The sequence below is a fragment of the Balaenoptera ricei genome, chromosome 5 (assembly GCF_028023285.1).
Source record: "Balaenoptera ricei isolate mBalRic1 chromosome 5, mBalRic1.hap2, whole genome shotgun sequence".
In the NCBI taxonomy this organism is placed as follows: Eukaryota; Metazoa; Chordata; class Mammalia; order Artiodactyla; family Balaenopteridae; genus Balaenoptera; species Balaenoptera ricei.
Window position 1 is genome coordinate 100,077,233 of NC_082643.1, and position 27,059 is coordinate 100,104,291.

The 27,059-nt window shown below is 40.8% G+C and overlaps 1 protein-coding gene across 3 annotated transcripts in view; it reads right to left on the reverse strand.

Annotated features, from left to right (window-relative positions):
• The window catches only part of CC2D2A (coiled-coil and C2 domain containing 2A), a 134,320-nt gene that overhangs the window by 82,589 nt on the left and 24,672 nt on the right, over positions 1 to 27,059 (reverse strand). For 2 of the 3 annotated variants that reach the window (XM_059923314.1, XM_059923316.1), the window contains 7 exons: positions 16,575 to 16,663; positions 16,144 to 16,245; positions 11,197 to 11,298; positions 10,281 to 10,457; positions 6,347 to 6,509; positions 2,394 to 2,530; positions 1,686 to 1,817 (listed from right to left, as the gene is read on the reverse strand). In XM_059923314.1, the coding sequence (XP_059779297.1) occupies positions 1,686 to 1,817; positions 2,394 to 2,530; positions 6,347 to 6,509; positions 10,281 to 10,457; positions 11,197 to 11,298; positions 16,144 to 16,245; positions 16,575 to 16,663 (902 nt within the window). The remainder of the gene's footprint in view (positions 1 to 1,685; positions 1,818 to 2,393; positions 2,531 to 6,346; positions 6,510 to 10,280; positions 10,458 to 11,196; positions 11,299 to 16,143; positions 16,246 to 16,574; positions 16,664 to 27,059) is intronic. The other variant, XM_059923315.1, reaches the window with a different exon arrangement.

Here is a 27,059-nt window from a genome sequence, read left to right on the forward strand (position 1 = left end):
CACTCTCCCATCCCCACTGGCTCCTTCTCAAAAGAGAAGGAAGACTGTTTGATTAGAGAGTCAACTGGAGCCCAGGATCCATTGGTCCAAGTTCTTTGCTGGGCAGAGTAACCGGTGGCCTCTAGCTGTCCCTTCTCAGCTCTCTCGCAAAAGCCTGCTCACTGCCCCCGTGGGTTCTCCGTGGCAGTCCACGTGGTGAACTCATTGGGGCCCTTCTCTAGATGGGGGGACAGAACTCTTGGGAGATGGAGCCGGAAGCCCAATTGGTCTTGTGTCCAAGCAGCCTCCTGCTGTCCAGCTTTATCCTTAGTTGCAACTGAAATCTGCATCCCTCTCTGATTCCTGTGCATGTCCCAATTAGCTCAGAACTTCTAAAGGAGACAGATAAGATGAATCTTAAGTGGCTCCCTCAAGATCCTACTCTCCATAGTAATTACTCTTCTATTTTCTAATTTTAACCCATAATTTTTTGCTTCATTATATCAGTGTTTCTTGCTGAAATGGTTGGATGGATGAAGAGATAAAGTGATGGATTATTACGCATGCATAAGATGATATTGTCTGGATCACTAATTATATTATGCATCTTTGTCATATAAGCAAATAGATGATAAAACCCTCACGGACTAGGACTTTGGTTTATGCTTGTTTTGTAAGCCTACTCCCAGGGTCACATTGCTGCACAAAGTAGTCACTCATTACTATTTGTCTGTAATAGCAATATTTTATAGAAATTCATTTTAAAAAAGTGCAAACACATACATCACCTCAATACTCACAAAAATCGTATGAGGTAGAGATGATGATGATTTTTTCAATTAAGGAAACAGCTCCAGAGTGGTAAGGGGAGCTTCCCGAAGCACAACCCAGTAGGACACCCGACTCTGCTCAGATTCTCTGACTTGGGCCTGTGTCTTCCCTGTTCAACACGCCCCTCTATAGCTATATAGACTGATCTTATATCCCCTTATTCTCTTTCACACTAGCAGTGTTGAAATGATTACATGAGTTTCTGAAGGAGGTGATCCTTGCTGGACACTTCAGGAAAGCAAGAGCAATATAATTAAATTTGAAAGCAGGCAACTGTCTATTCAACACCGGCCAGCCCTCGCTGAGCTCTGTTTGAAGCACTTTCATGTATTATCTTAACCATCTGCACAACAATCCTAGGAGGCAGATGCTATTATGACTACCATTTTATAGATGGAGAAATCGCAGCACAGAGAGGGGGAGAGCCAAGTTCGCCCAGTGAGTGACAGGGCCAGGACTCAAATCAGGCAGCGTGGTACCAGAGCTGAGGAACATACCATAAAAAGGATTTGCAAGGATAGAAAATCTCCAGTTATATAATAAAGAGAAAATGAGGGGGAAATAATCCTGCAGTATACGTGAGATGACACAGAGAAAAGAAAAAAAATCAGGGCAGCTAACCTGGATATGTGAATAAAGATGCTGACCTAGCCATTCCTACATGGGAAACTCATTCCTTGTTTAAGAAGGGATTTGGTGAGGGCAGGAGACTCACTCTTATATAATATGCCTGCTGTTTGCTTTGCATGTGTAAGATAGTGAATTATTAAAAAAAAAGTCAAAATAGAATGCTGCAAATTCATCATTCCAAGCTATTCAAAAAGCAAAGCACTTTCAAGCAAATTCATGTATTAAAAATGGGGAGGGAGGTTTACCTTTTTATACAGTGTTTTGAGTTCTGCCTTAATGTCTTGCTCCTGTGTCAGCATGGGTGGTCTTGAAGGAAATGGCTTGATGGGGTTTGGCAGCGCTAGGATTCTTCCATCATCTCCGAACCATCTCCTCCCCTGGGGATCAAGCAGAGGGACAGAAAATGGTTTACAAAATAAACAGCGTTTGCAGGGAAATTCTCTGTCAACATACGTATTTCATGCACCTTCCCCTTGCCCCGTAAATATTTTAAAGTCTCTGTTTCCATTAGAAATTGAGTTTTCACTAATGCCCCCAGAATTCACTTAAGATATAGTTTTCAACCCCCTCTCCTCAAAAAAAGTTTAAGAAACAAATGAAAGGATTGCTTAAGAAAAATGTATTTTCTATTCGTCAAAAATTTAAGAAAGGCAACCAAGGAGAAAAACAATTGAGAACATTCTATCTTCGGACAATTAAAAATTTCTGGGAATTGGGAAAAGGTTGCCAATATCAGATGTAGCAGGAGGAGCCTGAATCCAGCTTGCAGAAGATGGGATTTGAGCAGAGGACAGGGTGTGATGTTTGAGGACAAATTAAAAAAAAAAGAATGAGCCGCTCTGCAGACACTCTCAGGAGGAAATGAGTACCACGCTGCAGTGATGGCCCACAGGATAGAGAGCATCCATGAATCCCTCCTGGGCTACAGTCAGGGAGCAGGGCTGAGAGCTTACGGGCTCCTGCACCAGCAACCTGTTCTCCATGATGTTCTCGTTGACTCTCGGCACCTCCAGTCTTGCCCCGATGTAAAGGCCTTCGTCTTCCGGGTACCTGGGCTGCACATTCTCAGGAAGCTTTTTATACGTAGGCACTAGACAGTTCATAAATAAATACGAGCCTCATTAGTGCCAACCTAAACGTTTCAAACCGCCATTTGGTGAAATGAAAACCGCCACCGGAGATTTTATTTATGTTCTTGGAAACTGCAAATGCTCCAAACTGATTTCTAGAAGCAGGACCAAGGGAAACATGGATGTGTTTACCCGCAGTATCATGTTGGAGAATCATGAAATAATTCTACACCTAACTCGCCCACGTGGCCTCACACACTGCGAGGAGTGTGGTACCCAAATCAGGGGAGCTGCTCCTGGGCTCGTCAGTGGAGTGAATTTGGACCAGACGCTTCTTTGAACTCTTTCCTTCCATACAAAAGTGATGATAATATCTATTTCTTTGGGGTCTTGAGAGAATTAAATGAAGTAAAGTATGAGGAAGTGCTTTGTAAATTAAAAAGTTCACGTGAGTCAACGTGACTTCATTTACTCCCTCCCTCTTTGATCTGTTCATAGATCAGATCTTTGCTGACAGCTCCCCTGTGCCCTGTGCTCAGGAGGCTCTGGGGGGTCAGTGGGACCGACAGGCTGCAACCGCCAGCAAAGGACGGAACAAGATGATTTCAGAGAATGGTAAGCACGGTGAAGAAAAGAACACCTGTGATAATAATGCAGGGCGGGAAGGGGATAGACTTGAGATGGAGCGGTGAAAAAAGGCTTTTCCATTTGCACTGACTCCTGAAGATTGAGAAGGAAAGAGCTGGTGATGGGACAAGCAAGTGTGTCTGCCCAAGGGAACAGCCTGTGCTGAGTGGGAAACAGAAACACCCAGAATGCAGTGGTGCCGAGGGCAGGGGCAGTGCCTGGAGATAATGTCAGCAGAGGGCAGGAGGGAGAGCCGGGAGAGCCCTGCAGGTCTCAGAGGAGCTTGGGTTCTGGTCAAGGGGGTGGCATCACTGAAGACTTTGTGCCAGGGAGTGACTGAGCAGATCCACAATTCCAAAAAGACCTCTGGGCCTGCTTTTTCAGCAGAGTGGGCTAGAGCAGAAGCTGGCAGATGCTGACATGAAGGTCAGGATGTAATTTGGCAATGAGCAATGAAAGGTGGAGACTTGTTTTCGTTTTATAATTATCTCACTCTAAAACACCCAAAATCCCTGAATCTGCTAATTTTCCAGCGTGTGGCCATTTGGACACTCTGCATCCCAAACCCATCCACAAAAAGCAACTAATACCAGTATTCCTAGGAAAACCTATCTCTGGGTCCTTAGAAAATGTGGAGCAAACTATTGTTTTACCTTTTTTTCTGTCCCCCACCTCATCTATCCACAAGTCTAAACATCAGTCCACCACTAGTCCAATGGTCTTCAAAACTTTTCATCGAAACATTTTTGGGCACTTGTTTGTTATATGTATGTTTATTTATTATGTATGCACTATGGCACAAACAAAATTAAATTAGGAAAGGATGAGATTAAAAATAAATGTAAGTAGAAGTCTTGATGTTTTCTTCCTAAACCCCTGGGATGAACTCACTGTGCTTTGGAGACCATTCTCTAAACAGTAACAAGAAAACAGCAACAGTAATAGAAGTTCTTATTTTTGATCCCCTGCTAAGTGCTAGTCGCAACATAGGCACTTCACTCATATTATTTCCTCAATGCTCAAAATAAAAATAAATGCTCAGAGCCACCTTGCAGGATAGTTTCATTGTCTCCTGTCTTCAGGTGAGGCACCTGAGAATAGAGGAACATGCTCAAGGTCATACCTCAGGAAGGAAGAGCCGGGTCTGTGTGCTTGGTCATGGGGTCGCCTCCACGGAATGGAGGTCCTGATCCCCTGCTCAGAGCAAGCAAAGTGCAACCAGGACCCCCTAAGCCTCTTCCACTGCCTCTACCGACTCCCAGTTTCTGGCCCGGTCTGAGACAGCCCCTGGGGTCTAACCTCCATCCCCAACTCAGGTGGGCTCCAGGGAGAGGCCTAACAGTGAGTCCTCTGAGCAAAAACCCAAGTGACAAAGCTCCTCCTTGGCTGAGGCTGCTGCAGTGCCTCTCTCCCCGAAGAAGCATCAGGACGCATGTGCACGTGGGTGGCCTCTGGAGCAGGTCACCTAGATCGGAAACCTGCCTTGCTTTACTAGCTTCGTGGTCTTGGGCCAGATCCCTAACTCCTCTGAGCTTCTACTTCTTCATCTGTAAAATGGGCATGAAAAATGGTCACTTCTCCAGCCCTGGTGGGTGGGTGAGGCACGTTCGTTGATACACATCAAGCATTTGGAAAAGTACCAGGTGGAATCAATGCACAGAGTGCATTCACTATTATTATTACTATTATTATTATTGCAAAGTTAAAATCCTTGGGTACTTTTGCCAGCTACCTACTTGAAAAAGAAACTTGGGATGGCCAACAAATTATGATACTTTGAACATAGTTGATTCAAAATGACCTCTCAAAAAGAAACAATAATTTGCTTTTGGCTCAGCATTTAATTGGAACTTAAATAGAACAGGACAAATGAAAAGAAATCCGACTTCCAAGTAGGGTAAGCTCAGGCCTCCTTCCCAGCCTGAGGGGTGCACTCCTGCAGGACTCGCTGGAACTAGGGGGAGATCCCTCAGGAACTCTCAGGAGGAAAGGAAATTCCAGGGGAAAAAAAAAGAGCAAAGAGAGACCCAGGAAAGAGAGGAAGAAAGGAGATGTACCTGGGAATTAGTCAGATGGTCCTGGCTTCAGTAGCCTGGCCATTTCCCCATGGAGGAGGAAGCTTGGCCAGCCGGCTTCCCGGCACACAGCTCTTCAAACCCCTGGAATCTCTGGAGTGGTAATTGTCTCCTGTATGCTAATGAGATGACAGGTGGCTGGGGCTCCTGTCAGGATGGGTGCTGGTGGCCAGGGAAACCAAGCATGTGAACAGAGGGCTGGGGCTTTCAGCATCTGCCTCCCTCTATCCCTACCTCCGGGACAGGAGAGGGTCTAGAGAGAGAATCCATCACCAGTGGCCATGATGTAATCAGTCATGCCTACATAACTGAAGCCTCCGTAACAATCCTCACTGGAGGGGTTTAGAGAGCTTCCTGGTTGGTGAACGCATGGAGGTGCTGGGAGGTTGTGTGCCTGGAGAGGGCACGGAAGCTTTCCCTCATACCTCGCCCTGTGCATCTCTTCATCTGCATCCTCTATCATTTTCTTTAGTGTATAATAGACCAGTAAATATAAGTAAGTGTTTCCTTGAGTTCTACATGCTGTTGTAGCAAATTATTCAACCTGAAGATGGTGTCATGGAACCATCTCATTGTAGTAGAGTCAAATAGAGCTGTGGGTAACCTGGTGACCCAATACCTAGGGTTGGCATGGGAGGTAGGGGGAAGTCTTGTGGGACCGAGCCCTAAATCTGTGGGTTCTGCGCTAACCCCAGGTAGATGCTGTCAGAATTCAATTGTAGGACACCTAGCTGGTGTTGGAGAATTGGTTGCTGTGGGAAGAAACCCACACACCTGGTCACAGAAGTGTTCTAGAAGTGTTGAGTGTAAGTAGAGGATGAAACTGAGTTTTCCTTTTCACAGCCTGAATCTCAGAGTCTCACACACTCTCAGCCCCAGAACTGGTCATGGATTTGGTGGGGGGGTTCCCATAGCATCCTGGTATTTCTTCTGTTAAGTCTATCGATAAGTGTTGTTGAATGGATATTTTTCCGTGTTCTGTATTTTTTTGTCTGAACATATTTCTTGATTACGAAATCAGATTAGAAATTGGGATCAGCTGTGGAAATCAGGCATCCTTATACACCAGCCACGTTTCATTTGAAGGAAAACGAAGATGCCTAAGTTGAGCAGGACGATAAAGAGAGCAAGTACCTGTCAGCCTGCTGGGTATGAACAGGAGTTCTTTTTCCATCTGCAGACGAATGTGGACACTTTCATAATCCGCAGGTCTGACTGCCACAAAATCTTCAGCCGCATGATCCAAGCCCAATAGGAGATCTTCAGCATCCCTGCCATCGAGCAGCTCTTCCTCATCCTGCATTTCATTAAAAAACAGCAAGAAACAATCAGGCAAAAATAATTAATTTTCTTGCAAAAATAATCAGTGATATTAAATGCACCAAACAACTTCTCCTACAATAAAGTTACCTTTTCTTTTTATCTTTTTCTAAATGAAAGCATAAAACTATATGGCCTTTCCTATTTAATAAGCTTTGTTTTTTTCACTCTTCCACATACTTGGAAAAATCAGAATGCACTGAGGTCAGAAGAGATGTGCAAAGCAAAGCAAAGCAAGTGAAATCTCAATCACTGTGGCCTCCTTCGAGGGTGCCTGTTCTTCCACAGTAACTCAAAGAACTTGGGTTCATGAGTTATGCAGCTTTTTAACCTTCCATCTAGCACTGACCCCAGGGCAAATGCACCAGGCATGGGGTCCACACACTCTGCTTAGACTGCCTGGGCTTGAATCCCAGCTTCACCCCATGCTGCCTGGTTGACTGTGGGGAACTTACGTACCCTTCCGATCCTCAGCCTTCTCAGTTGTAAGACTGGGGTATTAATAGATTTTACCTCTTAGGGTTTTGTGAGAATAAAATTAAATAATGCATGTAAAAATTCTAAGCACGGGACCTGTAATTGCAAATTGTCAGCTGAAGCATGTTAATTTAGTTTGAATATTTTCCAAACGTTTTTTCCTTTTCTTTTTCCTCCTCCTCCTTCTTCTCCTTTTCCCTCTTTTTTCCCCTCCTTCTTTTCTTTTTCCTTCTTGTTCTTCTTTTTAAAGTTTAAACCTGACATCCATTTATGAGGAACACCTTTTAAAATCCTGTGGAGAGGGAATTCCCTGGCGGTCCAGTGGTTAGGACTCTGAGCTTCCACTGCAGGCGGCATGGGTTTGATTCGATCTCTGGTCAGGGAACTGAATCCACAAAAAAATCCTGTGGAGGCTGGCAGGTAGCTGAAGACAATGGCAGCAGCCTAGCTTCCTGCCTCCTAATATTTCCTCCGCAAATATGCAAAACGATAATAAGGGTAAAGTAAATCTACATGGTAACCAAGCTCTCAGCATAAATTGAAGACAGAGAATGCCAAAAACTTCAAAAAAGTGAAAAGAGAAATATCCGGTAATAATAGTGTGTGGTCTTTCTTACTCGTGCCCCATCTCTGCTTTGGGCAAATACAGGCTGAGAAAACTGCAGAGAAGACAGAAGAGGGAAGCAAGTGATGGGGCCTGCAGATGGTCCAAAACCTCCACCAGAAAGACTAAACCCACTCTGAGTATGAAAATACTAAAAAAGTGTCTGGGCAGACCAGAGCCTGGGCTACAGGCTACAGGGGAGGAGCTTCAAAGTATGCATGATTCAAAAGGGCAGATTTAGAAACAGAAATTCCACGGAGAAAAAAATGCAAAAGGAAGGAGAAGTGGCTTTTGGAGAGAGATGTCCTGATTTAAGAAGCCCACAGATTTGTTCACAGTCCTGCCTTCCAAAAGTGGAGTCTGATACTCCTCCCTTTCTATGTGGGCCATACTTAGTGACTTGCTTCTATGAGTAGAATATGAGTTCGGTTATGTAGTGTCTGACACTAGGTCGTAAAAGGCATCCTGGCTTCCTCCTTGCTTCCTCTCGGATCACTTGCTTTGGGGAAACCAGCTGTCATGTCACGAGGACACTCAGGCAGCTTTACAGGAAGATCTGAACTGAGGCCTCCCGCCAACAACCAGCACTTGCTGGGCAGATGGGTGAGCCACCTTGGAAGCAAACCCTCCCAACTCAGTCAAGCCTTCAGATGAATGCAGCCCTGGCCACCTTGTCTGCAACCTCATGAGAGATCCTGAGCCAGAACTAGCTGAATATAGATTTGTAAAACAATTATTATAGAGCATGCTGAAGTATTCCCAAGCTTTCATAGACCTAGGTAAGAAATTCCATTTCTGGGAGTCATTTTTCAAGGGAGGTGACTAAAAGTTAAGCACAGAAATAGGCCAACTGTGCAAATTCTGAAACATTTTGGTGTGTTTTCCTTTTTGTTTTTTAATGTGGTAAAATATAAATAACATAAAATTTATCATATTAACCACATTTAAATGTACAGTTCTGTGGCATTAAGTATATTTATATTGTCGTACAACCAACGTCACTATCCATCTCCAGAACTTTTTCATCTTCCCCAACTGAAACTCTGTCCCCATTAAACAATATCTCCCCGTTTCCCCCTCCTCCAGTCCCTGGCAACCACCATTGTACTCTTTCTCCATGAACTTGACAACTCTAGGTACCTCATGAAAGTGGGATCACACGATATTTGTCCTTTTGTAACCGGCTTATTTCACTTAGCATAATGTCTTCAAGGTTCATCCATGTTTAGCATATGTCAGAACTTCCTTCCTTTCTGGCTATTGTAAATAATGCTTCTATCAACAGGAGTACAAATATCTGTTTGAGTGTCTGCTTTAGTTCTTTTGGGTATTGCTGGATTGTATGGTAGTTAGTTCTATGTTTCAATTTCTGAGGAACCTCAGAAATAGACATTTTCCACAGCAGCTGTAGCACTTTGCATCACCATCAGTGATGCACAAGTTTCTCCACATACTTGCCAATACTTTTCCTTCCTGCCTGCCTTCCTCCTTCCCTCCCTTCCTTCCTTTATCTATCTATCTATCTATCTATCTATCTATCTTATAATAGTCACTCTAATCTGTGTAAAGTGGTATCTTATTGTGCTTTTGATTTGCGTTTCCCTAATGATTAATGCTGTTAAGCATATTTTCATGTACTTATTGGCCCTTTGTATATCTTCCTTGAAGAGATGGCTATTCAAGTCCTCTGCCTATTTTTTTTTTTTTTAAACCACTGTACACTTTAAGATTTATTTATTGATTGATTGATTGCTATGTTGGGTCTTCGTTTCTGTGCGAGGGCTTTCTCTAGTTGTGGCAAGCGGGGGCCACTCTTCATCGCGGTGCGCGGGCCTCTCACTATCGCGGCCTCTCTTGTTGCGGAGCACAGGCTCCAGACGCGCAGGCTCAGTAGTTGTGGCGCACGGGCTTAGTTGCTCCGCGGCATGTGGGATCTTCCCAGACCAGGGCTCGAACCCGTGTCCCCTGCATTAGCAGGCAGACTCTCAACCACTGCGCCACTAGGGAAGCCCCCTCTGCCCATTTTTAATAGCATGTTTTCTTTGATTTCACACATCCCACCCACAATTACAGAATCTGAATTGTAGCTTGGGTGTGGTATGGGGCACAAAAAGCTGCTCACCTGTAAGGTTGTGGGGAGAGAGAGAGAGATAGGTTTCATTTGCCTTGGAGAGGTAAACATTTTGTATATGAAATGAATACTAATCCTTGTGTGGAGTCTAGCAAGAAAAATCTGTAAACCATGTTGCTATGCTTTTTTTTTTTCCACAAGAGAAAGATGCACAGATTTAATTAAGGTCCTTAGTCCCCAAATTATGGGGTAAAATCAAGGGCTAAGAAAGTAATGTGAATCTGGTATTCTTATTGCTTTCAGATAGGACATGGATGAGTTGTTCTGTGTGGGGGTGGTGAGTTTGTTCCCAGCCACTTTCTTCCTGGCTAGGATATCATCACCATCATTGTCACCATCATCGTCACCATCATCATCCTCATCACGATCATCACCAATACCATCATCACCATCATCACCAATACCATCATCACCATCATCACCAATACCATCATCACCATCGTCATCATCATCACCATCATCACCAATACCATCATCACCATCGTCATCATCATCATCATCATCCCTCTCCTCATTACCATCCTAATACTAAATACCATTTTGCTTACTCCTTCTTGCACAGGTGGCTCTTCTTCCTCTCCTTCCTCCTCCTCTTGGTTAGTTCCATCTCTACTTTTTGCTTTTGGTTTTTCCTCTGATTCCTCTGGTTCGGGATCAAAGTTGAAAGTAAAGAAGTTATAAGCTTCCTCAGCAGAAGGGAAGCCAGGCGGAACCTACAGAGAAGCAGCAAGCAATAGAATTTGGGATTATCTAAACTGAGCTAAGCTCTGCACGGTTCACTGACAGCTGGCTGGATGCTGAGAGCATCAGGCACATTCTAGGCCTCCTAAGCATATTACCTTTGTTGAAGGTGGTGAACTTTAACAGATGCAACAGGCCTCCTTAGTTAAGTAACTTTAATGAGTTACATTTTTTATAAATCAGCAATTATTTACCTTCCTACAAGCACATAAATACATTATTTATATCAGTAAATGCTTTAGAAAAGATGATTAAAATGCAAAAAAGTGGGTTCAGTGTTTTATAGGCCAATGCTGAGATACTTTTAATTTTGAGCAATACAGCGTTTGTTAAACTTTTTTATAAAAAAAGACCATTTTTGAGTTTGTTTTCATTCTTCTTGAGTTAGTATCCCCTTTTTTCCCCATAGTAAAAGCTGGTGCAACTTCATGGCTGAACAAGTAGGTCTTATCATGAACATTTCCTGCCCTTCCATGCATTTCCCTTCCCCAAAGTAGGCAGTATTCTAATCTCTCCACCTGATTCTAGGATTCCAAAAGTAGGAATCATTTCTCATACTTTTTCTTGCATACTCCATGCAATAGGAGTCAGCTTGTGTGTATAGTCATTTCATTTTGAATATTTTTGAAAAACAAACAAATCAACAAAATACATGATTTAAAGAATGCATGATTTAAAACGAACATGATTTAAAAAGATAGGATTTCTCACCGGGGGTTTAGACTTGATTTTTCGCACAGAATCATGGAATTTTACTCTTGAAAAACCTTGGGAGTCATCTTCTTGTTGAGTCCTTTGTACCTCTCTACCTGGCTATACGAGTAGAAAAAAATGATAGAGGCACCATTTAAATCAAGAAACTAAGGACGTTCTAAAACAAGCATTAACCTTCAAAAGTCTTATCTTCTGACCATTGATGCATTTCACCATTTCTAAGGAATGAAATGTTTACAAATTTCAAATATATTTGAATGTTAACGTGGCTGAATATTTTCTTACTCAGCTCTGTCTCTCTCAAGACTAAACAAATATAAAATTTTATAGTCAATAAACCTGAAAATGAAAAGTGTTATTTCATCCTGTAGATCAATAGATTATCCAGCTCACAGAGCATCATTTCCAAACAGTCTATGATGAAAAGTATCAAAGATGTTTGATTATAAATAAGTCCAAGTGGGCAAGGGCTGCCCCAGGCCCTGGCCTTTCAGTTTTGTGTAAATCTCAGAATGGCTGACTGAGTCTCCTCAGGCGTTTACCCAGAGACACCTCTGTGATGAAAGCTAGAAATACTTGGAACAGCTAAGATAAGGTGCTATAAAATTTCACCCAAATGCAGCTAGATGTCCAGCAATGGCCAGAATAAAAATGAGGACATCAGTTGGGTATAGTCTATCATACTAGCAAGAGAATACATACACTTCCAGTTTATGTAAAATTCTACGCTTTCCCTCCATTTTCTCATTTTGCAGTATAAGGTTAAGTAGTTATGTACTAGTACTCAATTATATAGAAGTTGAAGGCGTGCTAATGAATAAATTTCACAGTGCAATGCAAAGAGTTATTATTTGTCTTGGTAAATTCCAGAATTTTAAATGGTGTTTTTGAAGATGAGGAAAGCAGCAGATGGGTATTACTTGGTGTAAGGAGAAACAACTGAAAAAACTAGTGTAGACTAAAGATCAGGTTCCAGTGCTGGATCAGGAAGATTTTCTAAGGATCTTCCAAGTTAAGTCTTCTCATAAAACAGGGCTAAAGCTTTCTCGTTCACTGCTGAGGATGCCATTCTGCTCCTGCCTGCCTCAGAATCCCCCACCTCCGACAGCCCATGAGGGAGACTGATATGTTTGACAGCATGAAAACAAGCCAAGGGGTCAAGCAAAAAGAGAGAAGAGAAGCTTGACTCTGTGTGTAGGCCAGCCTTGCGTTTTAGAGAACTGTAAAGATGATGATACTAAAACACAAGACCAGGCAGAAACACTAGCCGTTTAGAAAATAAAATGAGTAGGTTAAATTCCATGTGGCAAATATGTGTATGTGGAGATTAGTATTTTATTCTTTGTGTTTCTTCCCATCTCTTTCTATACTTGCTTGGCATAGAGGCTATTAAGTTCCGAAAATATAATTTCATTGGTGTCTTTTATTGTAATATTGACAGTTTTATTATGATATTTATGGACTTGATTGAAAAGCTTGTAATTTAATTTTTATTAAAATCTAAAAATATTTAAAAGTAAATTATACTAGCATATTAAAAGCTATTAAATATATTTAAAAGGATTGAGTGTGCAGAATTAAATTTTAAAGAACTATCACCTATAATATCTTTATATAAGCTTAAAGTAATAATAACATTTAATTTCAACTTGAATGCCTATCATGATATGTGCATGTGTCCAGCTAGGAATTCTTTCTCACCCTTGAATTTGTTGTATCCTCCAAGAAGGCTCTATGGCCCTCTTCTAGCTTGAACTAGGCAATATCAAGTCTCATTACTTTTTTTTTTTTAATTAAAAAAAAATATTTATTTATTTATTTATTTATTTATTTTTGTCTGTGTTGGGTCTTCGTTTCTGTGCGAGGGCTTTCTCTAGTTGTGGCGAGCGGGGGCCACTCTTCATCGCGGTGCACGGGCCTCTCACTATTGTGGCCTCTCTTGTTGCGGAGCACAGGCTCAGTAGTTGTGGCTCACAGGCCCAGTTGCTCCGCGGCATGTGGGATCTTCCCAGACCAGGGCTCGAACCCGTGTCCCCTGCATTAGCAGGCAGATTCTCAACCACTGCGCCACCAGGGAAGCCCCAAGTCTCATTACTTTTACCATACCATAATTACAAAATATACTAGTTCTAGCCCTTATCTCTCTTCTAAACTGTTAATCAATGTTTTTAATTTCTTAAAAGACATCCTAATCTGGATTGTCTTGCAGATACCTCAGATTTTTATACATTCTTGATATCAGTCATGATATTAATCAAGATATATGATTTCCAAATAATTTCTCCCATTCTGTGTGTTGTCTTTTCACTTTCTTGATGGTTTCTTTGAAGCTCAGAAATGTTTAATTTTGAAGAAGTCCAGTGTATCTATTTATTCTTTTGCCACTTGTGTTTCGGAGTCAGAGATAAGAAACCATTGCCTAAGCTAAGACTCCTCAAATTTTATGTAAACTGACTCCAAGGCTGGAGCCAAGTGCCCTTTCTATGAGCTCCTAATAGCACCCACCACAGATCTTAATCACCCTGTACTTCCATTGTCTGATAACCTGCCTGTCATCCCTACTGGGATCCTTGAGAGTTGGCTGTGTCTGACATCCCTGTGTATTCAGAGCCCAGTGGGCACCTGGCAGGAAGGAGTCTCCTGTAGATGCTGGCTGGGCAACAGGTAGAGTGTGTCAAGGGATCAGAACTTGGGTCACCTGGGACAGAGAACCAGGCCCAGGAAATAAAGACATTATGGTCATGTGTAGTGGAGACCAAGTAGTCAAAAGTTCTGTGTTATTTCCACTTTGATGTTGACATGTTCTTGGAGATTTGTGTTTGGCTTTGTTCTCTTATCACAAGTCTGCTGAGTATAACGTAAATAGAAATGCAAACAAGAGTTAAGCACAGGTTTGTGTTGATAATTTGGATTCTCCACCATATTCCCAACTGGTTTCTCCTTTTCACTCTGACCCTACAGCCTCTAACACTAGCTAACACTTACAGAGAGAGGGCTTACCATGTGCCAGGTGCTGTCTGAAACACTGTAGCATGTATGAGATCATTTAATCCTCAAAACAATACCAAGAATTGGGATCTAGTAGTATCCCTATTTTTACAGAGGTGGAAAGTGGGGTCCAGAGAGTAGATAAGTTACATGTCCAAGGTCACACAGCTAGTGTGTGAGATTGCCAGCACTGAATGCTGGGCAGGTGAGGTCCAGCATCTGGGTTCTTCGTGTGCTTTGCTCTTTGCTCCACAGGATATAAATGGACCACTTTTTAGATATTCCTTCTGGGTTGAGGTGTACACATGAAGAAATGTGCTTGTGAATGGTATGTTCCATTAGCAACCTGAGATCAGGTCTAAGGGCAAGGCAGTTGACGTTTGCCTCAAATCCACAGAATGGCTCTTAGGGGAGATAGACTATGACAGACATACAGGTCAAGGTCCTGCTCACAAGGAGAAATAAATACCCTATGAGGCTAGGGAGTACATTTTTACTTCTAAAACTTCCAGCTTGATTTGGATATCATATTAATGGCCCATGGTCAAGTGAGAACTACCACGACTGTGTGAAATGATTATCCATCAGAAGGTACAGACAAGGCCGGATATAGGAGACCAGACCCTCCTATCACTTAGCCCACTTGACCAGAAGCCGAGACTCACACACCTGCTGAAACAATCGAAGTGTTTGTGTCATCATGATGGGATTTCAGGGACTTTTTCTTTATTTTCCAATATTTTAGAATTATGGCTCTTACAATTATGGCTCTTACGGAAGAAAATAAATTGGAATTAAAGAACAAGAAACGTGTCCTCAGTAGAATGGAGTAACAAATTGTCATAAAGCCTTTTTAGGGGACTGACTGAGTGTTCCAACAACCTATGAGGATGGCTACAACTTTCCTTGTAATCATGCAATCTCTGGTTTGTTTGGGATGAATATAGGTAAAAATTTGTAGCATCTCATCATAGAAAAAGAAAAGGCATCATCTAAGAAATCAGTGGTTGTGTTTCAGAAATATCCCTAAAGCATAGACTTTGAAAACAACTAAAACCATCATCATCAACAACAAACCATTGGATTAGACTTGCAAACACTTCATTGAGCCATTTGCTCTGTTCTTTCTGTTCCTTCTTTTACCCTCTTATATGCTTGTCCTTCAGCAACATCCCTGCTACGTCTTTCTATCTTTTACTGGCTTCCACTCTGCTTCATGGGCTTTTACTGTCAGTTTTTCTCCAAGTGTAAGACTGTCTTCATTCAGTCTTCTTTCCCTCAGGAAGCAAAGGCACTCTCAAAACTTCAAAACTCACCACAGTAGAAATGCTTCCAAAATCTGTTTCTCCAGGCCCAGGTCCCTTCCTCTATGTGCATCTCCAGAGGAACACATGCTGTGATGCTTCACCAGCATCTCAGATTCAAACAAAAATCAACCCAGGGCATTCAAACCACCTCCCGATCCTATTGTCAATTGCTTTCCACTGCTTATGAAAAACCATCAGTGCTCCTTAGTGTAACACTCAAGGCCCCCACGATCAGATTCTATTCTCATCTCTTTCTCTGTTTCCCAGCAAGATCCATGGACCCAGCAACACTGGCCTTTGAGACAGACTGGGAATGAGATAGAGCTGGGGTCAAATCCTGACTCCTCCACATACATGCTCTGTGACCTGGGGATAGCTTTGCAGCCCCTCTGAACCTCATATATCAAATGTGAATGGAAATAATAGTACCCACCTCATAGGCGTGTTGGGATAAGGGCATGTGATAACATGGGGCAGACTTGGTAAAATGCCTGGCACCGAGTAGCACTCTATAAATAGTAGCTATTATTATTAATAATAAGCATTTAACACCTCCTCTGTGCATAGCTCTGTTCTAGAACTTTTGCTGGAAAATTTATATTCTGCTTCACTGTCCTTGGTCACAAAGTAGGGATGGCCCATTTCTCACCTCTGTGCCAAATTCAGTCTCCAATTCTCTCTCACTGGGACTTCGTAAGCGCCTGGGCCGAGGGGTGGGAATTTCCTGCAGCAACGCACTTTCTGCTTTGGACTAAAAAGTCGAACAGAAAATTATTGCTACATCATGTCAGTGATGCTATGAAAATCTTGGTCACCATCTTAGGAGAAAATAAATCAGTAAAAAATACACGTTATACTTCTTTAAGAGATAAGAACAATGATTTAGAAAAAGGATGTTAAATTCTTCTTAAGTATAATTTTCATCTGTGCCAATATCAAATACTGCATTAACATTTAGAACATGAAAAACAAATTTAACGGTATTAAAATCCATGCAGTTTTGAGCAAACAAAGCAAGCTAGACAAGACCAGAAGCATTGCAATCAGCACCGAACAAAATATTCCTGTGGTTTCTCTCACCCTTGCAGCTTGTAATTTCTCCCTCATGCGTTCTCTCATGGAAAATTCTGCAAAGCCTGTTCTGGAAGCTGAAGGAATTGGAGGTAAGCCTAAAGCAATACAAGAAATTACTTTCAAACATTTTTTTTTTTTCCAAAGGGAAGATTAGATTGAAAAATAGCAAGAGAATGTAATTTTATTTTGCAAGTTTAGAACTTCACATAAGCAATCATGAGATAATGTTGATAACCGTCCATTTGATGTAATAAGGACATGCCTTGGCTTCTTTAAGACGGACAGTGAAAACCTCGGTCCTATTAAGGCTGTTACATCAACTTAACTAAGAATAAAACAAATGACATTTGACTACTCAAGGCACTGACACACTTACCAATTCAATTACCATTGGGAAGAGGTTCTCGAAGTTGTTGATTTGAGAAACAGGCTTGTCGGATGAATGGATGGCTGTTGATTTCTGAGTTCAACTTTCAACAGCACTGATAACTTCAGTCAGAGAAACCTTTTCCATGAGAGGTTCTATAGCCCCGGGCTATCTCATACAGACAACACGTATTTTGTACATATTATTAAACCTATACATAAATATCATGAAATGTTGTTCAGCTATTTTGTGTCGGGCTCTGTGATAACGTGTTGAATGCATCTTCTCGTCAATCTTACGCCATCCCTGCTAGGAGGGACCACCTGGCACCTTGATGATGAAGACCCCGAGGCCCTCTGTGATAACTGACTGGCATTACGATTGCACACCGAGGAAGTGGACTGCTTGGGATTTGGTCCCAAATGCTCTACACCATTATGAAAGAGGTGGAAATAGAACAAAGCATTTGGGGGAACAGAATGTTATGCTTGGAGCAGAGAGGCTCTACTGGGATGAAGTAGAAGATAAGCCTGCAGAAGGAGTTTGGGGTCAAGTCATGGGGAGCCTCTGATGTCACAAGAAGGAGTCTGGAATATATTCTCCATGCGGTGGGGATGTCTTGAAGGATGTGGAGAGAGGAGGAAGTGAAGCAGCATTTTCTGAAGCTGTTCCTGGGCCTGCAGGTACAGCATGGTTGGGGTGGAGGCACCAGGGACCCCAGCTGGGATACCCTGGTGAGATAATAAAGAGGGAGTCTGTGGGAATAACTGCGAAGATGCCACAAGAGAAATGGTACAGTTGTCCCTAGTGACGATGGCGAGGTAGGGCACTAGTTCTCCCAGCAGTGGCAGCATCTTCTGGGCACCTGGTGGACGGGCAAACACTCAGGCCAGGCCCCAGACAGACTCAGTGAATCAGAACCTGGGGGTGGAGCCACCATCTGGGTGATTTAAAGACACACTCAAGTTGGAGGACCCCCGGTTTAGAGCAAAGAGAAAGAGAAGGTGAAGGTGTCTGAGGTTTTGACTGAGGTGAGTAGGGGTTTGGGGTTCCTGAGAAAGAGAAAAGAGGAGGGAAGCCAGTCTGGGAGATACTGAAGGGGATCAGTTTGCAGCTGGAACGAGTCTGAGGTGCTGGAAGGATATGGAAATGTGTGCTTGTCCTGCACCTGAGCTCCGGGAAGGGGTCCAGGCCCCAAGATGAAGACTTAGGAAGCGTTTCTACCATGGTGATGTTAACGTCTTGAGAAAACCTTTCCCGAGGGAGAGAGTGCAGAGACAGGAGGCTTCTGACCCTGTAGCCATTGGCACTGTTAAGGGACAAAGGCTAACAAATGAAAGAAAAAGAGAAGGCAAGATGATTTATTAGCAGGTGGGAGGAATCGTGGCAGAGAGAGGAAGTGATGACGGGCAGAGGCCGCTGTGCTGGCCCTTCGGCCTCCGCTTACGCAGAAAAGCGATCCTGGGCTTCGGAGCTATTTCTGCAACTTGGCCGCTCAGTGCTGAGGCTGGGCTTCCTTCCTTCTGTGTGATAGAGAGATGTAAAATCCTACTTTATCAGGCACCAATCATGCCATCTCCTCAATGCCTGTAGGAAAGCATGAGATAACTGTAGTGAAGATCACAGTCTTGCATGTGTGGATTGAGGTTCAAGTTCTTTAGAAGAATCTCCATTAGCTCGATAAAAAGTCCTTTGGCATTGTTTTTCAACTCATGTAAAAAATCAAGTCATTACGGGAATAAAGACACAGACCTACTAGAGAATGGACTTGAGGATATGGGGAGGGGGAGGGGTGAGATGTGACAGGGTGAGAGAGTGTCATGGACATATATACACTACCAAATGTAAAATAGATAGCTAGTGGGAAGCAGCCGCATAGCACAGGGAGATCAGCTCGGTGCTTTGTGACCACCTAGAGGGGTGGGATAGGGAGGGTGGGAGGGAGGGAGCTGCAAGAGGGAAGAGATATGGGAACATATGTATATGTATAACTGATTCACTTTGTTATAAAGCAGAAACTAACACACCATTGTAAAGCAATTATACTCCAATAAAGATGTTTAAAAAAAAAATCTTATCAGTAGAAATCGAAGAAGATATCATTAATAAGAGGGTTTATATTAATAAGAACCCTGCTAGAAATATAATTAATGGTTGATTTTCTTACCATTAATTATCTTCTCAGAGTTTCTCACCAAGACAAGGATGGCTGCTGTTACCACTATTTTTCAGCGTTGTACGAATATCATAAACAGCATGACAGAGCAATAAAAAGACATGTGAATGTTAAACATTAGATAAGAAACAAAATTCTCATTATTTTCTGATGAAATAATTACATATGTGAAAATCGAAAAGAATCTTCAGATACTTTATAACAAATAAAAGTTGCTGGAATCAAAAAAAAAAAAAATCAAGTCATTATTTCCTAATTTAAAGATCATCTACCCATGGTAGATCATATCCCCATGTCAAAGTCCCAAGATGTTTCCTGTACCGCGTTTGTCACATTTTGAATTTATATATTTGTGTGGTTATTTGATGAGTACCTCCTTCCTCTCCCAGGTTCTCTGGTTTTCAGCCACAAAGGGTGGGCACAGGTAAGTGTCACTAAGTGTGTGTGGACCACCTAGGCCGATAAAGAAGGGCTTCTAGACTGGACCCCCTGGGGCTTGCCCACCCTGTTCTCTGGCTGATCACTCTCTTTGCTTCTGCCCCCAGAGAGCTGCCCTTTCAGAGTTAACAAGGCATGCCTTTGAACGTGAAAAAATATCTTGTTTATTTACTCCCCTTCCCCCTGCTTTTTTAAAAAGAGATCTAGTTTTTCAAATTGACTTAAAATAGCTATTGCATAAATGGAGCTCATTAGAATAATTTTATGAATTATTCTTTAAAAGAGAGACAAGATATTTTATTTAAACACTATCTCTTCTGAATAAAGAAACCAAAGGGGCTTCTTTAGTACGTATTAGTTTTAAAAAACTCGAAAAATTCTGAAGTGGTCAAAAGTAGTTCTTGCCTGATTTTTTCAAAACTCTGTGTTAGTGAAATACATTTGGAGGGCATAAAGATTTCCAAATCTGATCTGTACAACTAGTGGTGAGATGTTATTTTCCCAGCTAGAATGTGACCTGCTTGAGGGCAAGGACCACGTTGGTGACTTTTGTACCTGGCACCTTGTAGCACTGTATCAATGAAGGAAAACACATGAAGGAACCATGAGGGTGTGAGAGATATTATATTTAAAGAGGGATTTCAAACAAAATAAATGTAATCCTCATTTGGATGAAATCAGATGATGACAACTTTTTTCTTTTTAAGGTAATATTACTACCATGATAACCATGGAAACCAAGCGTACTAATTCACTCCCTTTGACATAATAACTAATAGGGCTTAGGGACTTTCATTTTTATGTTGGTAGTCTATGGCAAACAGAGTGTCTTTAAACAGCTAGAAACACGAAGACAATCCTCATAAGACATTTTTCCCCCTTATTGTCACTTACTCCACTACATGACTAATCAGCTACGTGGTCCCAAACTGTCTCTATTTGTCCTGCCCTGGGGCTAAGAAGTGATTTGCCAAACTTGAAAAAGGGTGTGATGTGATTTCACATTTACTAAAGAGGCTCCGTGACACAGCTAAGAAAACCTGGCACGGATAAAGTTTCCACAGTATCCAAGAGTGCAATGAAAATAATTGTTTAAATTATTAAAGATTTGAGTTGAGGACATGCAAGAACTTATGGGTAATGAGAGAATTTCAAGACATGCCATTAAAAATATATACATGATGTCCGTTAGTATGAAATATGGATGTCCTTGGCCACGTGATGTTTTTCATCAGAGGCAGCAGGGATTACAAGTTCAGCAACACCGCACTGGCTGCTCAGCAAAGCCGTGAACCCCAAAGCTTCATCAGCCTCGTGCTGCTTCCGGATCTTCTTCGCGCTGTCACCTTTTCCTGTCACCCATACTCACTATTTCTCTCTCCTTACGGACTTCATCACAAGATGGACAGGTTCCATTTTTCTTTAAACCACTTCCATTATACGTGACCCCTCAGAAAACACAACCACCTTATAATAAAATAGGCATTGCATTTTGAAATAATTTTCCAATCTTCTCATCTACTGTCCCTGAGTTGATGGGATGTTGTTTTTTTTTAAGGAGAAGTCATTTTCCAAAGTCTTTAGTCCACAATCTGGAAGTGTTCTCCTCTTTCCCTTACTTTTGCAGACATTCCCACACGTCTTGACAGACCATTTGTTCTGTGAATCACACTGCCAGACCAGAGCTCTCTGTATACATTGGGGTGTACAAGGACTTTCCAAGGACTTGACATAAAATTAGAAATGCAGTTCAGCCAGCCCTCTGTGTCCATGGGTTCCGCATCTGCTGATTCAACCAGGCACGGATAGAAAACATTTGGAAAAAATTCCAGAAAGTTCCAAAAAGCAAGACTTGAATTTGCTGCAAACCAGCAACTATTTACATAGCATTGACATTGTATTAGGTATTATAAATAATCAAGACATCATTTAAAGTATACAGGACGATATATGTAGGTTATATGCAAACTCTATGCCATTTTATATAAGGGACCTGAGCATCGATGGATTTTGGTATCCATAGGGTGGGGTGGGGCGGGGAGTGGTCCTGGAACCAATCCCTGTGGATACTGAGGAATGACTAAGTTGGTTGGATTTGAGTTGGTACTATCTGAAATCACAGATTGTCGAATAGGTGAGTGTGCCTATGATTCTTGGTTAATTACTTCACTCTTCTACCTTTCTATGCTAGTTAAAGACTATGCTTCTAAAAGGTTTTATTTATTTATTTTACTTCTTATGATTAATACATATTGAAGAAATTTTACAGTACCTTTATGTCTTCTTCAGTTGTGCATTATTGATATTGATAATAAATAACTCAATCAAAAATTCAATTTGTTAAGATGGTGAGCAGAGAAAGACTTTTTTTAAAAGCTACTTTTTATCAGTTATCTATTTTATACATATTTGTGTATATACGTCAATCCCAATCTCCCAATTCATCCCACCACCACCACTTTCCCCCTTTGGTGTCCATACGTTTGTTCTCTACATCTGTGCCTCTATTTCTGCCTTGCAAACCAGTTCATCTGTACCATTTTTCTAGATTCCACATATATGCGTTTAATATACAATATTTGTTTTTCTCTTTCTGACTTACTTCACTCTGTGACAGTCTCTAGGTCCATCCACGTCTCTACAAATGACCCAATTACATTCCTTTTTATGGCTGAGGAATATTCCATTGTATATACGTACCACATCTTTTTCCATTCATCTGTCAATGGGCAGACGAATTTATGCTGTTTCCATGACTTGGCTATTGTAAATAGTACTTCAATGAACACTGGGGTGCATGTGTGTTTTTGAATTATGGTTTTCTCTGGGGGTATATGCCCAGTAGTGGGATTGTTGGGTCATATGGTAATTCTATTTTTAGTTTTTTAAGGAAATTCCATACTGTTCTCTATAGCGGCTGTATCAATTTACATTCCCACCAACAGTGCAAGAGGGTTCCCTTTTCTCCACACCCTCTCCAGCATTTGTTGTAGATTTTCCAATGATGCCCATTCTAACTGGTGTGAGGTGATAGCTCATTGTAGTTTTGATTTGCATTTCTCTAATAATTAGTGATGTTGAGCAGCTTTTAATGTGCCTCATGGCCATTGCATGTCTTCTTTGGAAAAATGTCTATTTAATTCTTCTGCCCATTTTTTGATTGGGTTGTTTGTTTTTTTAATATTGAGCTGCATGAGCTGTCTATATATTTTGGAGATTAATCCTTTGTCTATTGATTCATTTGCAAATATTTTCTCCCATTCTGAGGGTTGTCTTTTTGTCTTGTTTATAGTTTCCTTTGCTGTGCAAAAGCTTTTAAGTTGCATTAGGTCCCATTTGTTTATTTTCGTTTTTATTTCCATTTCTCTAGGAGGTGGGTCAAAAAAGATCTTGCTGTGATTTATGTCATAGAGTGTTCTGCCTATGTTTTCCTCTAAGAGTTTTATAGGGTACAGTCTTACATTTCAGTCTTTAATCCATTTTGAGTTTATTTTTGTGTATGGTGTTAGGGAGTGTTCTAATTTCATTCTTTTACATGTAGCTGTCCGGTTTTCCCACACCACTTATTGAAGAGACTGTCTTTTCTCCATTGTATATCCTTGCCTCCTTTGTCATAGATTAGTTGACCATAGGTGCGTGGGTTTATCTCTGGGCTTTCTATCCTGTTCCACTCATCTATATTTCTGTTTTTGTGCCAGTACCATATTGTCTTGATTACTGTAGCCTTATAGTATAGTCTGAAGTCAGGGAGTCTGATTCCTCCAGCTCCGTTTTTTTCCCTCAAGATTGCTTTGGCTATTCGGGGTATTTTGTGTCTCCATACAAATTTTAAGATTTTTTCTTCTAGTTCTGTAAAAAATGCCATTGGTAATTTGATAAGGATTGCATTGAATCTGTAGATTACTTTGTGTAATATAGTCATTTTCACAATATTGATTCTTCCAATCCAAGAACATGGTAAATCTCTCCATCTGTTTGTGTCATCTTTGATTTCTTTCATCAGTGTCTTATAGTTTTCTGAGTACAGGTCTTTTACCTCCTTAAGTAGGTTTATTCCAATATATTTTATTCTTTTTGTTGCAGTGGTGAATGGGATTGTTTCCCTGATTTCTCTTTCTGATCTTTCGTTGTTAGTGTATAGGAATGCAAGAGATTTCTGTGCATTAATTTTGTATCCTGCAACTTTACCAAATTCATTGATTAGCTCTAGTAATTTTCTGGTGGCATCTTTAGGATTCTCTATGTATAGTATCATGTCATCTGCAAACAGTGACAGTTTTACTTCTTTTCCAATTTGTATTCCTTTTATTTCTTTCTCTTCTCCGATTGCTGTGGCTAGGACTTCCAGAACTATGTTGAATAATAGTGGCAAGAGTGGACATCCTTGTCTTGTTCTTGATCTTAGAGGAAGTGCTTTCAGTTTTTCACCATTGAGAATGATGTTTTGCTGTGGGTTTGTCATATATGGCCATTATTATGTTGAAGTAGGTTCCCTCTATGCCCACTTTCTGGAGAGTTTTTATCATAAATGGGTGTTGAATTTTGTCAAAAGCTTTCCCTGCATCTATTGAGATGATCATATGGTTTTTATTCTTCAGTTTGTTAATATGGTGAATCACATTGATTGATTTGTGTATATTGAAGAATCCTTGGCAACTCTGGGACAAATCCTACATAATCATGGTGTATGATCCTTTTTATGTGTTGTTGGATTCTGTTTGCTAGTATTTTCTTTAGGAGTTTTGCATCTGTATTCATCATTGATACTGGTCTGTAATTTCCTTTTTTTGTAGTATCTCTGTCTGGTTTTGGTATGAGCGTGATGGTGGCCTCATAGAATGAGTGTGGGAGTGTTCCTTCCTCTGCAATTTTTTGGAAGAGTTTGAGAAGGGTGGGTGTTAACTCTTCTCTAAATGTTTGATAGAATTCACCTGTGAAGCCATCTGGTCCTGGACTTTTGTTTATTGGCAGTTTTTTAATCACAGTTTCAATTTCATTACTTGTGATTGGTCTGTCCATATTTTCTGTTTCTTCCTGGTTCAGTCTTGGAAGGTTATGCGTTTCTAAGAATTTGTCCATTTCTTCCAGGTTGTCCATTTTATTGGCATAGAGTTGCTTGTAGTAGTCTCTTATGATGCTTTGTATTTCTGCGGTGTCCATCGTAACTTCTTTTTCATTTCTAATTTTATTGATTTTAGTCCTCTCCCTCTTTTTCTTGATGAGTTTGTCTAAAGGTTTATCAATTTTGTTTATTTTCTCAAAGAACCAGCTTTTAGTTTTATTGATCTTTGTTATTGTTTTGTTTCTATTTCATTTATTTCTGCTCTGATCTTTATGATTTCTTTCCTTCTGCTAACTTTGGGTTTTGTTTGTTCTTCTTTCTCTACTTCTTTTAGGCGTAAGGTTAGATTGTTTATTTGAGATTTTTCTTGTTCCTTGAGGTAGGATTATATTACTATAAACTTCCCTCTTAGAACTGCTTTTGCCGCGTCCCATAGGTTTTGGATTGTTGTGTTTTCATTGTCATTTTGTCTCTAGGTATTTTTTGATTTCTTTTTTGAGTTCTTCAGTGATCTCTTGGTTATTTAGTAACGTATTGTTTAGCCTCCATGTTTTTGTGTTTTCTACATTTATTTCCCTGTAATTGATTTCTAATCTCATAGCGTTGTGCTCAGAAAAGATACTTGATATGATTTTAATTTTCTTAAATTTACCGAGGCTTGATTTGTGACCCAAGATGTAATCTATCCTGGAGAATGTTCCATGTGCACTTGAGAAGAAAGTGTAATCTGCTGTTTTCAGATGGAATGTCCTATAAATATCAATTAAATCTATCTGGTCTGTTGTGTCATTTAAAGCTGTGATTCCTTATTAATTTTCTGTCTGGATGATCTGTCCATTGGTGTAAGTGAGGTGTTAAAGTCCCTATTACTGTGTTACTGTTGACTTCCTCTTTTATAGCTGTTAGCATTTGCTGTATGTATTGAGGTGCTCCTATGTTGGGTGCATATGTATTTATAATTGTTATATCTTCTTCTTGGATTGGTCCCTTGATCATTATGTCATGTCCTTTCTTCTCTCTTATAACATTCTTTATTTTAAAGTCTATTTTATCTGACATGAGTATTGCTACTCCAGCTTTCTTTTGATTTCCATTTGCATGGAATATCTTTTTCCATCCCATCACTTTCAGTCTGTATGTGTTCCTAGGTCTGAAGTGGGTCTCTTGCAGACAGCATATATATGGGTCTTGTTTTTGTATCCCTTCAGCAAGCCTGTGTCTTTTGGTTGGAGCATTTAATCCATTCACATTCAAGGTAGTTATAGATATGTATGTTCCTGTTTCCATTTTATTAATTGTTTTGGGTTTGTTTTTGTAGGTCCTTTTCTTTTCTTGTGTTTCCCAGTAAGGGAAGTTCCTTTAGCATTTGTTGTAGAACTGGTTTGGTGGTGCTGAATTCTCTTAGCTTTTGCTTATCTGTAAAGCTTTTGATTTCTCCATCAGATCTGAATGAGATCCTTGCTGGGTAGAGTAATCTGGGTTGTAGTTTCCTCCCTTTCATCATTTTAAATATATCGTGCCACTCCCTTTTGGCTTGTAGAGTTTCCGCTGAAAAATCAGATGTTAACCATAAGGGAGTTCCCTTGTATGTTATTTGTTATTTTTTCCTTGTTGCTTTTAATAATTTTTCTTTGTCTTAATTTTTGTCAGTTTGTTTACTATGTGTCTCGGCATGTTTCTCCTGCCTGGGAGTCTCTGCGCTTCTTGGACTTGTGTGGTTATTTCCTTTCCCATGTTAGGGAGTTTTCAACTTTAATCTCTTCAAATACTTTCTTGGGTCCTTTCTCTCTCTCTTCTCCTTCTGGGACCCCTATAATGTGAATGTTGGTGCATTTAATGTTGTCCCAGATGTCTCTTAAGCTGTCTTCATTTCTTTTCATTCTTTTTTCTTTATTCTGTTCTATAGCAGTGTATTCCACCATTCTGTCTTCTAGGGCAATTATCCATTCTTCTGCCTCAATTATTCTGCTATTGATTCCTTCTAGTGTATTTTTCATTTCAGTTATTGTATTGTTCATCTCTGTTTGTTTGTTCTTTAATTCTTCTAGATGTGTGCTCTTTAATTCTTCTAGGTCTTTGTTAAACATTTCTTGCATCCTCTCAATCTTTGCCTCCATTCTTTTTCCGAGGTCTTGGATCATCTTCACTATGATTATTCTGAATTCTTTTTCTGGAAGGTTGCCTATCTCCACTTCATTTAGTTGTTTTTCTGGGGTTTTATCTTGTTCCTTCATCTGGTACAAAGTCCTCTGCCTTTTCATTTTGTCTATCTTTCTGTGAAAGTGGTTTTCATTCCACAGGCAGCAGGGTTGTAGTTCTTCTTGCTTCTGCTGTCTGCCCTCTGGTGGATGAGGCTATCTAAGAGGCTTGTGCAAGCTTCCTGATGGGAGGGACTGGTAGTGGGTAGAGCTGGGTGTTGCTCTGGTGGGCAGAACTCAGTAAAACTTT